The 17,577-nt window shown below is 45.5% G+C and overlaps 5 protein-coding genes across 5 annotated transcripts; 4 read left to right on the top strand and 1 right to left on the bottom strand.

Moving 5' to 3' along the window:
• Positions 1-314: 314 nt before the first annotated feature.
• Positions 315-779, top strand: F5891DRAFT_889859 (uncharacterized protein; the record flags this gene model as incomplete). Its single annotated transcript, XM_041373269.1, has 1 exon — positions 315-779. A coding segment is annotated over one exon (465 nt), but the record flags the coding sequence as incomplete, so codon positions are not given.
• Positions 780-5,185: 4,406 nt separating this feature from the next.
• Positions 5,186-5,488, top strand: F5891DRAFT_1182336 (uncharacterized protein; the record flags this gene model as incomplete). Its single annotated transcript, XM_041366149.1, has 1 exon — positions 5,186-5,488. The coding sequence occupies one exon, from the start codon at positions 5,186-5,188 to the stop codon at positions 5,486-5,488; it is 303 nt and encodes a 100-aa protein (XP_041231710.1).
• A 1,005-nt stretch (positions 5,489-6,493) lies between these two features.
• On the top strand, positions 6,494-8,210 carry F5891DRAFT_1182335 (uncharacterized protein; the record flags this gene model as incomplete). The annotated part of the gene is made up of 3 exons (XM_041366148.1): positions 6,494-6,817; positions 6,864-7,189; positions 7,523-8,210. The coding sequence occupies 3 exons, from the start codon at positions 6,494-6,496 to the stop codon at positions 8,208-8,210; spliced, it is 1,338 nt and encodes a 445-aa protein (XP_041231709.1).
• A 6,681-nt stretch (positions 8,211-14,891) lies between these two features.
• Positions 14,892-16,310, top strand: F5891DRAFT_975581 (uncharacterized protein; the record flags this gene model as incomplete). The annotated part of the gene is made up of 5 exons (XM_041376537.1): positions 14,892-14,973; positions 15,027-15,421; positions 15,487-15,529; positions 15,612-15,778; positions 15,846-16,310. 5 exons carry the CDS (start codon positions 14,892-14,894, stop codon positions 16,308-16,310), a joined length of 1,152 nt encoding a protein of 383 aa, XP_041231708.1.
• A 900-nt stretch (positions 16,311-17,210) lies between these two features.
• On the bottom strand, positions 17,211-17,489 carry F5891DRAFT_942093 (uncharacterized protein; the record flags this gene model as incomplete). The annotated part of the gene is made up of 1 exon (XM_041374390.1): positions 17,211-17,489. One exon carries the CDS (start codon positions 17,487-17,489, stop codon positions 17,211-17,213), a length of 279 nt encoding a protein of 92 aa, XP_041231707.1.
• Positions 17,490-17,577: the final 88 nt, after the last annotated feature.

The raw sequence follows: 17,577 nt of genomic DNA, 5'->3' as shown, positions 1-17,577 counted from the left end.
ATCACCGCATGCTCGACACCTTTGAAAAGGAAGTTATCCAAGCTGGAAAACAAGATCGCGAGCGCGAGAAAGAAGCTCTGGAAGATGGAGGAAGATCACGAGAAAGTATCATTAGCGCGGAAGAGTCAATTAACTCAGACTCCGAAGAAAACTTTGAGTCAAAGGTTGTCAAGTCCGACTCTGCTTCAGAGGTTGACGAACCGGCGCGTAAAAAGCAACGAGGCTTTAAACTTGACCTCTCCAACCTCACAAATCCTTCAGTCATCAGAAAGTCAAAGAAGCTCCCTCCCTCCTTACGAAAAACCAACTCTATCCTCGTGAATTGGGCCTATGATCCTAAGCGGGTCAAACATAAGTGGCTTGAGTCAGCGTTCGTCCCAGAATTCCCCGAGTCAGAGCTTTATAACATCATCCGCGGAAGAGTTGTCAACTTCGATGTTGTATTTTCAGGGTGGTATTCAGACGAACCGGAGCAAGATTATGAGGAAAAGCTTGGGAAAGTCAAGATCAAAATCGGAGGAGAAGCTGAACCTGCAAAGTCCGTACGGAGCTCACAAGATTGGAGTGTCGCATACTCTCTCTTTGCCCGCGCTATGCGATTTGCATTCCCACACCGAATTGATGAGATCGACGACTACGGAAACTTCATCCATCAAAAGTTCGCCCAAAACGTCAGCAAATACCATTCGCGTGTCATTGCCTTCGACAAAGCAGTCAGAAAGCGAGTCAGTCGGAGGAGAGATCTGCTGCTCTCCGATTTCGACCAGTTTTCAGACTTGTACGAGGGCCATTTCTCCCTCTCAGGATGTTGTGTCAATGAGGAAGGAAGCTCGACAGGATCGAAGCGTCGGAGAGGACTGGAGTGCTGCAAGAGATGGAACTTTAAATCTTGCAATTGGTCAGACTCTTCGTGCAACTACTGACATGCCTGCTCAAAGTGTGGAAGTTCTGAACACCCCGAAAAGAGCTGCGCGTCCCGGACACCCTCAAACTAATATAGTTTCAAAACATCCTCGTTACTTGAGAGGAATGGCATGGTTCTTAGATGAGTGTTCCTTCAGTCCCTCAGCGAAATCTTCATTGTATGCAACTCCTCTTCCGTCTCCTGGAACTTGTGACTTTTCAGATGTCGCTCTGGACGCTCTGAATTCTCGTCCGGACCTTTTCAAAATCATAACTCCCATCAAGATCGACTCATTCCAAAATCTGCTTCAAGATCACCCAAACCGCGTATTCGTGGAGTCTATCCTAGAAGGCCTGCGCGAGGGCTTCTGGCCGTGCGCAGACACTGCTATTGATGGATATCCGGAAATGTGGGATAACTCTCATCGCCCACTCAAGAACGAAGAGCACCAAGTTTTCGTCCAAGAACAGGTTGATGAAGAAGTGCGTCTTAGTCGTTTTTCACCTCCTTTCGGCCCAGAGCTGGTACCTGGGATGTATAGCACTCTGGTACATGTGGTACCAAAACCTAACTCAACCAAACTTCGCCTCGTTGTAGATCATAGCGCTGGAGAATTCTCCCTTAACTCAATGATAAACCTCGACAATGCTTCGAAAGTTAAACTAGATGGCATGCGTTCTCTTGGACTCAGTCTTCTTCAGTTTCGTCGGGAGCATGGAAACGTTCCTCTCATAGTTTTCAAGTCCGATGTATCTCAAGCATATCGCCGGCTAGCTATGCATCCTCTTTGGCAACTCAAGCAGGTGATCACTGTCAACAACAACCACTATGTGGATCGCTGCAACAATTTCGGGGGGAAGGGGTCTGCTTTGATCTGGGTATCCTTCATGTCCCTCGTCACTTGGATCGCAAGTGTGGTGTGCTTAATCTTAATTGAGCATTTAAAGCTCTACATGGACGACACATTCTCATTTGAGTTGGAGGGTAATGTCCTACTCTATGAACCTTACAGTACCTATCTCCCTCATAAACAAGTCCTATTGCTACGTCTTTGGGACCAACTGGGGATTCCTCACGAACTGGCGAAGCAAGTTTACGGTCGTCATCTCACTATCATCGGATTTGATGTAGATCCGAATCAAATGACCATATCAATCTCGGACACCAAGAAAAGTGAACTCTTGGTTTACATCCGCTGTTTCGCCATACCTCACCATCGTCACACCTTGCGTGAGTTTCAACAACTTGCGGGAACCATCAATTGGCTTTTCAACGTCTTCCCACTCCTCAAGCCGGGACTCTCGGCTGTCTATGACAAAATGCGCGACAAAAAAAAACCCTTGGCTCAAATATACGTGAATTCAGACATTGTACGGGAATTAGTTTGGTTAGCGGACCATATGGAACACTTGCCAGGTATATTGCTTCTGGACTCACTGGACTGGAGTCCAGACAACGTCGAAGATGTCGTCACTATCTACACTGATGCATCGCTGACTGGTCTTGGCTTTTGGTTCCCAGAACTCAATTTTGGATTCCAATCTCGTCTACCACAAGAAGCTCCTTCAGATTGTATCTTCTTCTTCGAAGCTTTGACTGTTTGCGGTGCGGTGCACGCAGTCGCTGATTTAGATCCAATCCCGCGCCACGCAGCTATTTTCAGCGATAACTCAAACACAGTCGACATTTTCAACACCCTTCGAGCCTCTCCGCCTTATAACCAGATCCTCATGTCGGCAGTCAATGTATTGATTGAACACAACATCAACCTCCGGGTGTATCACGTCGCGGGAGAACAGAACTCTGTGGTGGATGCGCTTTCTCATTTCAACAACTCTCAAGCTCTGCGTCTCGTCCCTGATCTCATCATCGACAACTTTTCACCCCCTCGGGATGCGTTGGGGGCAGCGAAAAAATGACCAAAGGCAGCGTACAGTCCTGCTGCCCAACTCGGGAGGCATGGACTTTGGAGCATCTGCTCCATGAGCATGCAATCGCACTTGGTTTCACTCTCGCAAAATCTACTTCGGCTTCGTATGACTCAGCTGTAGCTTCCTATATTCAATTCTGTCGACTTCACAACGTCGCCCTTGCACCAACACCTGATACCTTCTCTTTCTATGTCGTTTGGATGTCGACTTACATTTTACCAATGTCAGTTGACACCTACCTTTCGGGAATCTGCAATAAGCTGGAGAAAGAGTTCCCAGAGATTTGGAAAATACGTGGTTCACGACTCGTACAGAGAACACTTGCTGGGTGCAAATGTCGCTTCAACCACCCAGTGAAATGAAAGCAACCACTTTCACGTGACGACCTTCACATAGCCTTCTCACGTTATCATACTTCCGCAGATCACGATGACACCCTGTTCCTCACACAATTATACTTCGGTTTTGAAACTCTTCAACGGCTCGGCGAACTCGTGTGGCCTGATGCACCTTCTCTCCAGTCCTACAATGTCATGCCTATGCGTCACACCGTGCTCACAGATGACAATTCTGTGTCATATATTCTTCCTCTGTCCAAGACTGATAAGTTTGGACATGGTAACCAAGTTCTCGTGCGACGCACGTCGTATGAGGATGATTGCATAAAAATCTTCCTACATTATTTAAAAACTCGCGACAGTGCCTTCCCTCATTACCCAGAACTGTGGCTGCGCTCGAACGGCTCAATTCCAACCAGATCTTGGTTCACCTCACGCTTCCAAGACATCTTCGCGAATCGTGGTTTCAGTGGACACTTGATACAAGCGGGAGGAGCAACAGCTCTCGCACTTGCAGGTGTCTCTCCAGAAATGATCCAAGGTGCAGGGAGGTGGTCTTTGGACGAATTTCGAAAGTATATCCGAGTGCACCCATTTATTCTGCAAGCAATGATACACGAATCCTAATGACAACAATTTGAATCTATCCCATCTTGACCCTCTTTCAGTGTGTCTCCTCAAGTTTTTTATAGTCCATTAGCGATCTATACTCAAAATTGTATCTTAGCGCCGGTGGTTGCAGCTGGACTCACCAGATTGCAGAATTTATATGACTCGGCGAACACTCCCGAGCCCAGGCACTGGGAGTGTTGCGCTCCTCCTATATCTTGTTCTTGTCGCAAGACTCGCTAGTCGAATGTTGAACTGATTAATCGAGTTTAATCTGGGTTACACAAGGGTAATTGGATGAGTCTGTTCTACAGCAGGCCCGTTTTCTCCCTTTGGGTCTTCCCGTGTCTCTTCGTCTTAGGCCTTGCCTTTGCGAGGGCATGTAGGAAATGGCCGGTGAAGGTACAACAATTCAGATGGTGAGTCTGAACAATATGTTGGGTCTTGCAGAACCTAGCTGCTATTCGACCCTAAAGGGTTTCTGGACTAGGCTTAAGGCTCAGAGGAGAGGAAATATCATACAAAAATTACTGAGCACTCAGACTCATACTGGTAACTGGTGAAAAGATTGCTTGCTTATGTAAGCTACAAAAGTGCCAACATAAGGTAAGGTAAAAACAGTCTCTACAAGCCCAGCCAGAAATGAATCCCTACACCGGTCTGTGTTAAGTCTGCGCAGACTCCGCCTCAAAGTCTGGGGGACACGTCTGGGTGTGTTTTGTCGGCAAGCTCCGGGTTGTCTGACATCATCACTCAGAGCCGCCACTATGCCAGCCACTGTGACACTAATCCCATCAGCTACCCCCGTCAGTGGCTAGCCACCCCTGCCATCTACATCAACCACCCCATCAGCACTTCAGCCACCCCTGTGTCACACTTCAGTAGGTGCAATCAACGATGAGTCCAATTGATGACATTCCGCAGGATGGCACCTGGAATACTTGGCGGCTGTAGAGCTGTAGTCGATGATATGTTGTCTGTAGGCATGGCAGGTTATGTGAAATGGCGGGAGAGGCTGATGGCGAGATGGCGGGGGACTGACACTAAATTATGACATAATACAGTGGGCAGACAAACATAGACTTCCCGGCACTCTCTGGACAACTGCTGGCAGACCTGTCCCCCAGACTTTAACACAGAGTCTGTGACTTGTCTGTATAGACCTCATGCAGACTGGCCAAATCCCGCACTTTCTGGCCTTTGCCCCTGCGGCTTCCGCCCTGTGCATTTTGGCATGACAAACTTGCCGTTCGCGATCATCATCGCCACCTCCTTTAGTGGAGATAGCAGTCTATGTCTAGCGAGATGAATCCGAAATGGCTCTCTGCCTTTTCTCACTCGAGTTTCTCATCTCGCTAGCAGAATTTGCACAGTATTTATTATCATCGAAACTACATTTTCTCATGTCTGAACATGCCAAATCATCTTCTCCTAATGTCGAATCCTCGTCGCAAACAATCTCAGATTCCCTCCACCTATTGGTCAGGGGAATTCAATTCGATCAACAAGCCGTCAGAGACTGTCTCAACATTGTCGACCGTTTCAAATGGGACAATATTGAAAAGGGTGATGCAGCGCTCAAAGTTCAGAGAATCTTACAAGAATCCATTTCAGCTTTGCCGACTCTCTCCCAAGTCCAATTCAAGGCTGGGTTCAGTCATTTCCTCGACCTCCTCAATAGAGTCAAGGAACCTCTTGAAGTATGACTTGGATCTCACAAAGGGGAAGTTGATGGAGAAACCTTCTTATCCCAAGTTCATGAGGAAGAGAGATTGGGAAGACACGAAAGGTTCAGAGATAAATCATGCGTGCGAGAAACCAATGAAGAGGTTGAGAGTGACAAGTCTGACAAAGGAGATGAATATGTTCTCAGAGGGAAGCGTCGTAGGCTTACCTCCAAACGTCTCCAATACTATCCTTGGTTGCAACCAGGAAACTATCGACATCTCCCCAGAAAGAAGACACAGCGGTGTAGAAACAACAATACTACTAGGAACAAATGATGCTCCTGGCAGTATCTATAAATGTTGATAGGTCGCGCGTTGCCTAGTCTGCGTTGCTTGAGGAGACAAGTGCGTTCGACCCTAAAGGGGAGGTGAGTACAGCAAAGATCTAGAGGTATGCGCGGCAACGCGAAGCGTGAGAAAGCGCAGGTGCGCGCAAGGTACGAAGGCGCGGGAAAGCGCGCGCGTATTAGCGCGAAGCGCGGGAAAGCGCGCGCGCGTAAGCGGTAATAAGAGAGACTAAGCTTAAGTAGTGATATAAAGCAAGATAAGAGATATAAGAGTGCAAAATGTAAAGGAATAGCTTTCTACTATATTCTGCTAAGTAGTAAGTGGGTAGTAACTAGTAAGTTAAAGGGAAAAAGTAAGGTAAAGTGTAGTATGTACTGCTGGCGCTTATATAGCGCGCCTAAGCGCGGTCATGCGGAGCCGAAGCGCTACCGAGTAGGTATGTAAGGATATATATGAGTGAGAAACTATGATAAAAATAAAGGTGGAACTATGCTAATAAAGGAAATGGAAATATACGTACTAGGAAGCTTGGTGGACAGTGGATGGATGCATCTGAATGGCTGGCGCTATAGGGCGCGCAAGCGCAGGAACGCGCGCGCGCGTATACATCGCGAAGCGCGGGAATGGTGCGCGCATGGCGCGCGTTGCGTGGGAAAGCTGCGCGTCATATAGAGATAGCTGTGGGTAGCGCACAGAATGACGCTGCGAGTTTGTGCTGTATACTTCCTAGTGGAACCTGCCATATCACACCATGAGACACACGAGTCTCTACAGCGGCTTACTCTCGAATGTCTTGAAGAATGGTCGGAAGACCCAAAGTATTATCGCGGACAAGCTACTACCACTCCAGGATGTCCATCCTTTCCATCGTCACAGTGGACCCTCCTTTTCGAGGGACGAGCACCAGATCTTGACAAAGTTTTGTCAGGACACTATTCCACAACAATTGACCCAAAGCAGTCCCAAGTCCTTGGGAAAGGTTTCGAAATTTCCCTTACTCAACCAACCACTACCCATCATGTCTGTTCCTACGGAGACTGAAGTATTGCCACTGACTTGTGGCAAGATCCCCTTGCCTTCATTATGCCTTGGAAGGAGGCAGAGCTCTGAGGATATAGGTGCTACATTTTCCGAATCTTTTGGGATGTGCACTACAGCGTTCACTCCCAAATCGTTGACTTCGATCGAGCATGCCGGCTCAAAGTCGAAGTGCGAAAGTACCTCCACTTCGATGAATTCCAGGAATTCTGGAGTCTCGAAACCTCTCACCTCTCCTCCCTCGGTATGGTGGCCTACCAACACCTCTCCTCCAACCCATCTGACAAAGTTGCTGGGAAACCACAAAATGGAGGACGAAAACCGGCACATTAGCATTCGTCCTCAAGGGGAGAGGTTTGTCTTAACTGGAACTGCGGGGCATGTGAGAAGCCACCTACCGAATGTTTCCGCTTCCACGTCTGCAGTAAATGCTGTGCCTCCCACAAACGTACTGAATGTCCATTGGCAAAGGAAGCTAAATGAAAAGATAGCTAAAGGTCCACATTTTCAGAGACGGATGATTTGGGGGGATGATGGTACTGCTCTTAGTGGGACAGTGAGATGGACAGAAACTGCTGACCCTTTGCCTTGACCTCCCACATCTGAATTTCTCAATATATCTGCAATGAATACTATTACCTCATGTCCTGACCTATTTGTTGTTCGCACACCTGTCAATGTTGACAGGTTTGAAACACTCCTTACTCTTGCTAATCACCCTAATCCTGCTTTCGTCAAATCTGTATGCCAAGGACTTTGCAAAGGGTTTTGGCCCTGGGCTGATATGCACTATGGAGTTTATCCAACAACTCTTGACATTCCTTCACCTTCTCCGTCCTCGGACCAGGAATGGAACTTCCTTCAGGATCAAATTGTCAAGGAGGAATCAGTGGGAAGATATTCTCGCGACTTTGGGCCTGACCTATTGCCAGGAATGTATAGCATGCCTATTCACGCTGTGCCAAAGGAGGGCGGCAAGTTTTGTCTTGTCATGAACCACAGTACAGGTGACTTCTCACTTAACTCCATGATTTCAAAAGAAGACATTGCTGGCATTACTCTTGACAATGTTCAAGATCTTGGGGATGCTCTTCATCTTCATCATCAATCTAACCCCCACAATACTCTTCGCATTTGGAAAGCTGACGTGTCTGAAGCATATCGGCATATGCCTATGCACCCGCTATGGCAAATCAAACAAGTTGTTATGTTCGAAGGTCAAAGGAGAATTGATCGCGCCAATGTCTTTGGAGGGCGCGCGTCTCAACGCATCTTTCACGCCTTCATGTCCTTGGTTATGTGGCTTGCGGTCTTTGTTAGGCTCATACAAGCTTTCTTATATGTCGACGACTCCTTTTTCTTTTGCCAGAATTGAGGACATGGCATTTTATGGGAAATATCGCAAGATGTTACCTCGGGATATGGTATCCCTCATGAAGAACGAAAACAAATCTTTGGATCACCTCTCCCCGTTATCGGCTTCAATGTCAACCCGAATTCTATGTCTGTTTCACTCAAAGTCGAATCCAAAGCTGTGCTGGTGCAGGAACTGAAGGATTTAGCTAAGCATAAACAGAAGAGGGCTTTGAAGGATTTCGAGCATATTGCTGGGTCTTTGAATTGGGCACTGAATGTATGTCCCCTGCTGCGACCAGGGCTTGCAGCCATCTATGAGAAGATTCGTGGCAAAACTAACTCGAAAGGGTTGTTGTGGATCAACCGAAATATTGTCGAAGAACTCCTTTGGGCTGCTTTTCACTTAGAATATTCTAATGGGATCTTCTTCTTCAAATCAGTGTCCTGGAACCTCGGCTCACTATCAAGTGACGTGGTTCAAGTTTTCTGCGACACCTCCGGCACTGGACTTGGTTTCTGGTACCCGATGTTGAATCTTGGTTTCCAATCACCCCTTCTGTCCCATTCACCTGTGAAAGACATATTCTTCTACGAATCTCTTTGCATCTCATCAGCTATTCACGACACTGTCACTCGCGTATGGCCGGATGGTTGACTCGTGGTTTTCACTGATAGCTTGAACACAGTCTTCATGTTCAATTCTTTGGCAGGTCCTTCGGGTTATAACCGTCTCCTGATGGATACTCTTGAAGTCGTTCTAGCTTTCAAAATCAACTTCTGACTTTTCCATGTCTTAGGTGAACAAAATGTAGTTGCTGATCATTTATCTCGATGGCACACAGCGGACACTTGTCGTGTTAGACCAGGTCTTCGAGTTCTATCATTTGAACCCCCTTGAAATGCGTTGGGGGGAGGCCAAAAATGATTATTCGGCCTTCGATGACTAAGCAGCCCATTTGGGCTGCTTGGTCAATGGAACATCTTATCTATGAACGTTCCATCAACCTTGGTCTGGCACTAGACTGTTCTACTAATCAAATGTACTTGTCGGCTCTCAATTCCTATGTCAGTTTTTGTGACATTCATCATTTGTCTCTTGATCCGACTATCGACACTCTATCGTTGTTCGTCACCTTTATGTCGGTGCACATCAACCCACACTCTGTCGACAACTATTTGTCAGAAGTCTGTAGTCTGTTAGAAGAATATTATCCTCATGTCAGAGCTAATCAGTGCTTGTGTCTCGTTGCTCGCACACTTTAGGGAGCTAAGCATCGTTTTGGAGTTGCTGTGAAACAGAAACTGCCTCTATCTTGAGCAGACCTCTCATCTGCTCTTGCAGCATTACCAACTGCACCTTCTCATGATGACCTACTCTTTTCAGCTCAATTGCTTGATGGCTTTTATGGTCTTATGTGTTTGGGTGAACTAGTTTGGCCGGATAATCCAGCCCTCCAGGATCACTCCAAGCTCATCTTATGCACTTCGCTCATCCTCTCCACGAACCATCACTCCTTCACTTTGCCAGCCAACAACACAGACATTGGTTTTGAAGGAAACACCATTGTTATACAGCAGTCGGATGAAGCGGACCCGCATTCTACCTTTCTGGGTTATCTCGCCTCTCGTGATTCCCAATTTCCTTTTAACAGCTTTCTCTGGCTTCGCGTGAACAGCTCCGTGCCTATGTGAGGTTGGTTTATCTGCAAACTTCGCGCATTGTTTCCTGGTTCAATATCAGGCCATTCATTGCGTGCAGGTGGAGCGACATCTTTGGCAGCCTCAGGAGTATCAGCAGAACACATACCAGCAATGGGTCGATGGTCTTCCGATGGTTTTCATATTTATATTCGAAAGAATCCTGCTTTGCTTCACGCTCTAATTTTTAATGGTCGTGCAATTCATGATGGGTCTGGAACAGAATCGGGAATGGGGTCTGGTCCTTTTGCTACAATTTAATTTGGTATGTCATGCGAATTCAATTTATTATTTCACCCCTACTGCATTATTTTAATTCAACTCCCACATTCTTCCCTCCCTCCCTATATTTGCTGGTATTCTGGCATTGTACGATACATACTTAGTGTTTTGGAGCCATTTGTCTCCGGAATCCATGGGGTCCCCGCATCCTCATGTCAGGGTCCCTTATTTGCTGGCTAAATTCTTGCAGTCTGTGTTCTATTGAGACAAGCGAGGACAATTAGTTGAGTTTAATCTGGGTTACACAAGGGTAATTGGATGAGTCTATTCTACAGCAGGCCCGTTTTCTCCCTTCGGGTCTTCCCGTGTCTCTTCATCTTAGGCCTTGCCTTTGCCCCTGTGGCTTCTGCCCTGTGCATTTCGGCATGACAAACTTCCCGTTTGCAATCATCATTGCCACCTCCTTTAGTGGAGATAGCAGTCTATGAGATGAATCCGAAATGACTCTCTGCCTTTTCTCACTCGAGTTTCTCGTCTCGCTAGATACACTGTTAGTATCCATTTCTGCTGGTACATAAGTGATGTTATAATGCAAGTCAAGAGAAGAGAGATGCAAGATGTAAAGGAATAGATTTCTACTATGTTCTGCTAGGTAGATAGTGGGTGGTAACCAGTAAGTGAAAGGTGCAGTAAGGTAAGGTGAGGAGTGGTAAGGTAAGGTGAAGTTGGTATGTACTGCTGGCACTTAAATATGGTACCTAAGCGCTGTCATGTGGAGCCGAAGTGCTACTGAAGTGCTACCGAGTAAGGTCTAGTATGTAAAGATACATATACATATGTTTCTTTTGTGGAGGCAGCCCATGATCAGCCCATGACTTCTAGTACCTGATCCAGTTGTGAGTTTGATGTTGAGAACTCACGAGGGTCGTTGGAGGTTATCATTCTGCAAGTGTCTTCACAGAATGGTTTCCAGTAGCTTAACCTATCCCTAGCTAAACAATGGGGGCAGAGAGGTGAGGGAGTGGGAGTCAGACTGGTTCTATAAGGTTGTGGATTCGAAGGAGTGTCAGTGGCGATACTGGGTAGAATTACATCAAAATATTGGCATTCAACAGCTTGGGTCCCTGTGGATTTGGAGAGCGTCGAGGAGGATTTGGTCTTCTTCTTGTCTGGATGCTTGTAGGTGTGCTGCACCTTGCTGTCTAAGCAAGGCTCTATTGATGATTTTGGCAGCAGGAGGGGGGTAGCACTCATTGTGCAGTAGGCGGAGTTCTGCAGCTGTTGGGGGTTCAGTTGCATCGACGACGAATTGTCTAAGGACAGGAGGAATGACAATTGGAGGGAGTAGAAGTTCTCTGGATGGGTAGATTCCCCTGGAGGGACCGTCGGCTGGGTTCTGCTCACTCTTGACATAGATAGTGTGGATTGCGAGATGCTGGGGTAAGCATTGGATGAGCTTATGTACTCGACAGAAAACTGTGTTGACTTCTCAGTTGTGATGCTGCCCTTTCCACCATCCTTCGACGACTCCAGTGTTGTTGCCATACACGATGAGTGCATTGCCCAGGTTAGGGAAAGTGATGAGGGTTCTAATGAGCAGTTCGAAGCCAATGGCTTCTGCCCATCCAATGTCATGCTTGCCATTGAGAGTCTGCCAACCGGGAACAAGTCTCCAAGCTCTCCACCAATTTCCAATGACAATACCTATGCCTATGCTCAAGCTGGCATCTGAGAAGGCTTGTGGGTCCACGTAAGAGGCTGAGGGGTATATAGGCCAGGAAACGCCTCCGCTTTGCAATGTGTCTGACCACCAATCGAGATCATCTTCAATGTTCTTGATGGGGCGGTGTGACAAGTGAGGCTTCTTTCCGCAAATACTCAGCATAGCTTCTAGAGATGTGAGGTAAGCGCGCCCTTTCCTCAAGATTTGGCATGCGTGCAGCAACTTTCCATAGAGCTCTTGCATGTCTTGCAGAACATGAACTATTCTTCGGCGCCACTTGTGGATGGCCAGTAGGTACTTACTGACTTTTGATGGGCTCAGAGCGACCATGTGATTGGCCACGTCCCACACAAAACCTATACAGATGGTTGAGGTTGCGAATGGTTGGTCCTTTTCCTTTTCCCATCTGATGCTGAGATTGGAGGAGAGATTGTTGATGTCCTCAAGGCAATAACCGAATAGCTTGTCGTGTTCTGATCTGGGGGATTGTTCTGATAGGTCTTTGAGGGGCCATGCGCAGTCCTCGCTAAATTCTTTGATCGAGTTGTTGTCGAACATGCATCCTCCAAACCAGATTCTGCTGCCCGATTGGTGCATGCCTCTCTCTGCGAGGTCTTTGTGCCATTGGGCGCGTTGCCTATTGTAGTTATCTAGATATTCTTTTCTAATACATACAAATATATGGTCATCGACCCATTTGTCTAATGGGCCGATTCCGTGGTGTCTGAGAATCTCAGCACCTGCGTCTGCTACATGGCTGTATGCTCCCGCAGATGGGGTGGCTCCAAACACCATGCACATGTCTATGCACAGCTTGGTGCTTGACATACAAACTACTCCTGCTGGCCATTGGGAGGGGTGAAGGGGAAGAGTTCGGTAAGCTTCTACAACATCTCTCATCACAACTTCTGAACCTATCGGCAGTCTTGAAATTAGAAGGTATATGACTGAGAATTTGCTCAAGGTAGTGGGAAAATGATTAGCGTCGATGTGAGAATTAATTGATGGATTAGGGTATGTGGGATCTGTGTCATGTGGAAAGGAGAAGTTCTGGAGCAGTCTGAATTTTCCAGGTTTTCCGGGTTTAGGTATTATGGACAAGGGCGATGATTAGAAGGGACCTATGATACGTTCAAGTTCTAGAGGGGAAAAAGGACCTATATACAGTGGCTCAAAAAAGTGTCTCAATGTTTCTGACTTTTCATGTAATTGCTTTATTATGAGCCAGGGTGTGGGAATATGACTACGCTGTAGGGAGGTGCATAATGCTATACTTCTCAGCCTCATTTATGCTCCCTGTAGCGTGGGAATATGATGTCATCATGTGCCGATATGACTATTTGAATTTGGTGACTCATTGAGACACTTTTTTGACTTTCAGTTTGATCAACACAATCTCTATAATTATGATACTTTATGTGACCTCCTGTTGCTCTCATCACTTCTGCCACTCCTCTAGCCATGCTATTTATCAATTTTGAATATTTCTTCTTAGTACTCCTTTCTCACTCTGCTGCAACTCTGTCCTACAGCTGAAATAGTCCCTATGATGAATTTTGATAGGCTGCAAGCAATTTCTTAGATATTTTTCAGTAATATTCAATAGGGCTAATGTATGGGGACTGTGCTAGACATGATAGAACATTGATATTATGGTCTTTGAGCTGCTAGTGACTGACTTGAAATCTTACTTCACATGAATGAAGATCTCACATTTACCATATTCTAACTGGGCAGGCTGCTAATGCTACTCAGGCCACCTAATTCATCAATTCATCATCTCCAGCACTGTTTCCACTCAAACCATCAGCAATACTTGCAAGGCAACAAATATTAAAGTTACAATCAATCAGAAGAGGATTCTCCTATCCCTAGCCTATAGAAATAGGAAGTAAACTTCAGCTTTAAAGACCAGTACTGGACTGAAAGAGGACTGGAAGAGAATTATATTATGAGATAAGACCAAGATAAATATAATGAAGTCAGATGGCTGGGAATACATTCATAAAATGATAGGTGAACCACTAAAAGAAAAAAATTGTGTAAACTCTCAAGTGTGGAGTAACAAACATGGAGGTATAGAGCTATATGAGATATAATAGAGTGTATATTCTCTGTGTGAAGTGAAGTGAAGAACTAATACAGAGTGGTACATCTCTATTTTAGATGAGAGTCTGCTAAGAAGCATACAGAAATCATATATTAATGAGGAAGATACCATGTTGCAATAAAATAATGATCCTAAGTATATGTCCAAGTTAGTCACTAGCAGCTCAAAGACCATAATATCAATGTTCTATCATGTCTAGCACAGTCCCCATACATTAGCCCTATTGAATATTACTGAAAAATATCTAAGAAATTGCTTGCAGCCTATCAAAATTCATCATAGGGACTATTTCAGCTGTAGGACAGAGTTGCAGCAGAGTGAGAAAGGAGTACTAAGAAGAAATATTCAAAATTGATAGATAGCATGGCTAGAGGAGTGGCAGAAGTGATTAGAGCAACAGGAGGTCACATAAAGTATCATAATTATAGAGATTGTGTTGATCAAACTGAAAGTCAAAAAAGTGTCTTAATGAGTCACCAAATTCAAATAGCCATATCTGCACATGATAACATCAGATTCCCACGCTACAGGGAGCATAAATGAGGCTGAGAAGTATAGAATTATGACACTTCCCTACAGCATAGTCATATTCCCACACCCTGGCTCATAATAAAGCAATTACATGAAAAGTCAGAAACATTGAGACACTTTTTTGAGCCACTGTATCTTCCTTTGTGAAATTCTTTCTGGATGATGGAATCAAATTCTGTGTGATACTCGTTAACTGAGTCCTTATTTGGTGGGCTTTGTATATGCATTATTAAAGGGAAGTTTATTGCAATTTACAAATACAATGAAACTTCCAAAAAAATAAAAATAAACGAATGTGTCTCTGTTGTGGCTGAGACCCTGTGGCTGAGTACCAGCACTCAGATCTGCGTCATGCGCATCAACATTAACATCGACATCCCTGAGTATATGTATATGTCCATTGCATAACTACCACTATGAGCCAGCTCAAGTCTGATAATGGCAATGACACCCATGACCATACTAGAGTCCACGATGATGATTTGGACACAGAAAATGGTATGTCCCACCCCTGGACCATAGTAGAGGTTTCTGACCTTATGTTTGTGTAGAGCCTTCCGGTGAGAGCATGTACAACAATGGCAAGGGCATCGCAGTCTCCATGGTGTTTACCCCACTTCTACCACCTCCAGCAACTGGAGAAAAACGCCACAAAAATGCTAAATCGCAGCCCATAAATCGTGCCTTGTTCATCCATGAAGATTCGACCCTCCGAAACCTTCTTGACACAACATTTGAACAGTATGATATATCCAACAAAATGATGTATGGTATTGGCAATAGATCAGGTCTTCTCACTCCTACAAACTTCACCATCACCTATATGATCCTTCGCACAAACTACAAGAATATTGTTCTTGGAAACATCAGCGATTTCACCACAATCATGGAAGAAGTCAAAGAGCACCGGTCACCAGCCTTCAAATTGACTATTGTCGAGACGAAGGTATGTATTTTCAGTATCTTTCAAGTTGTATTATGTACTGCGGTCTGAGGCTGAATATATGCTAGTATGATGATGGTGAAGAAGCCGAAGAGGACAAGGACACTGAAGGTGAACCTGCAGGAAAGAGAGTGAGATAGTACTAGATCTTTCAATTATCCTCTTGTCACTCATGTCATGAAGGCTGCTACAGGTCCAACTGACGAAGAGATGGAGCAAAACGAAGCAATTGCGAACTTGACTTGCCAGTACACATGTGAAGACCGAGCATGTGGCTTTCGTATCTGCTGGCCAGCTCCACCGGAGGCCAAGCATGTCAACCTGACACTGTTACATCTCAACACGTGGGCTGCTGCAATGGTCTGTGTGATGTTCCAAAGTATATGGTCTTCACATGTCACTGATGATAGGCATTGTTATGGGATAGGTTGGTCCAAACAGGCAGCCAAGTGTCAATTTAGACAATCCACCAAACACAAAGATTTTCGATGTTACATACACAGATCCAACCGACATTGCAATGCTCTCACGACATCATCTCAATGCAGTTACACAGACTCAATCCTCCACACCAAGTATTGTCATCAACAACGACTTCAAGGATATCGTCGGCCTCCTGAACAGTGACCATGGACCTGATCCTGCTATCAAGAATGCCCCACAGCCTGTTCTCCATCAACAACCTGCTCTTCGACCAAAATTGAGTCTACTTGATTTTTGCAATTGCTTTGAGCTTTCGTGGTGGCTATGCGAGAAGTTGGACAACATTGATGTGACTGGCCCACATTGCCTTCAGTTCCTTCAGAATGCCAACTTACTTGGTGCTGGATTATCTCTTGGCGAGCTCGCAGATATTTGTGATGCTGAGGAATGGTGGATGCTCGAAACTTAGTTTGTATTGCTCATCATGTGTATTTTGCAGCTATGAGTGCTCATGGACACATTGTTATCTGTAATGTCATGCTACTGTATTGTATCAATGCTATGCTCTGAGTCAAGCAAGATAACCTGAGTGACGAAAGAAGCCCCAAGACATATCTAGTGTTATGACAGAACACGCTGTGTATAGCTCATAGTAAGGAGCCTTAGGCCCATAGAAGCCTAACCCTTGGCAACGAAGATGCGACTTGATCACAGAGAATGCTTGCTCAATAGGGTTGATATCTGGGGAGTATGGTGGTAAGTATTCAATGCAGCACCCTAACAACATAGTGAGACTCGGACAACTTGAATTCTATGCCATGAACGTTGTCATATTGACCATAAGCATCAACAAGCACCTGAATTTCCTCTGCATGGTGAATGCGAGCATTGTCCATAATCAACACACTTTGTGGCCCTGGAAATGGAGTGGTGATAGGAAGCTAGCCAGTCCAAGTTATTGACACATCACAGTTGCAGTATGAAAACTAACCACATCATTGCACAAAAAATCAATAAAACTCTCATGATTGAATGATCCTTCAACAACTTTTGCAGTGACAATGCCCTCATCAAGAGCCAGTCCTGCCACCATCAAAAACCGATGTTTACAAACAAATGGTTGATGTTGCTCAGCATGTGCACCTCATACAGCACATCCCCAGCAATGTGAGGATGTACGATCATCTTTTGAAACTTCATCCAAACAGAGTAAAGAGGCAGGTGAGTACTGTGAGACATGATGAACGAAGTCTGCATGATGTAGAGGGTTGCATTCAGCTGCAATCTTCTCAATATGCTTGACATTGATGCCAGCACACTCGAAAGACCAGTGAATTGTAGATAGTGATGCAAGTAGAAACCAGCCATCTCAAAGTCTCATTTGGTATTCATCAAGGAATAGGGTTGGGTTGTGACGAGCAAGCCAGATGAGAAACTGGATGTCATGCTGGGTGAAAGCCCGAGGCCTGCCCCTGCCAATTGCCTGAATCTTAGCTACACTGCCAGTGGCTCGTTTACAACATTGAGTGCAGTAGATAGTTGACTTTGAGATCTGTGTGATGGAGAGGATTTCAGGGGTTGCATAGCCTTTGTTCACCATGCACAATGCAGCGTCTTTGAGGTTGTCGCTGATCTGTCTGTTGCCCATGATGGTTGATAAGACGAGAGGTCACAAGTAGAAGTCGTGGCTGTATGCCATAGCACATGATAGACAGTGACCTTACCAAATTATTTTT

The sequence above is a fragment of the Suillus fuscotomentosus genome (assembly GCF_016647785.1).
Source record: "Suillus fuscotomentosus strain FC203 chromosome Unknown F5891scaffold_5, whole genome shotgun sequence".
In the NCBI taxonomy this organism is placed as follows: domain Eukaryota; kingdom Fungi; phylum Basidiomycota; class Agaricomycetes; order Boletales; family Suillaceae; genus Suillus; species Suillus fuscotomentosus.
The sequence above is the reverse complement of the archived record's forward strand: the minus strand, read 5'-3'. Positions and strand labels throughout refer to the sequence as shown.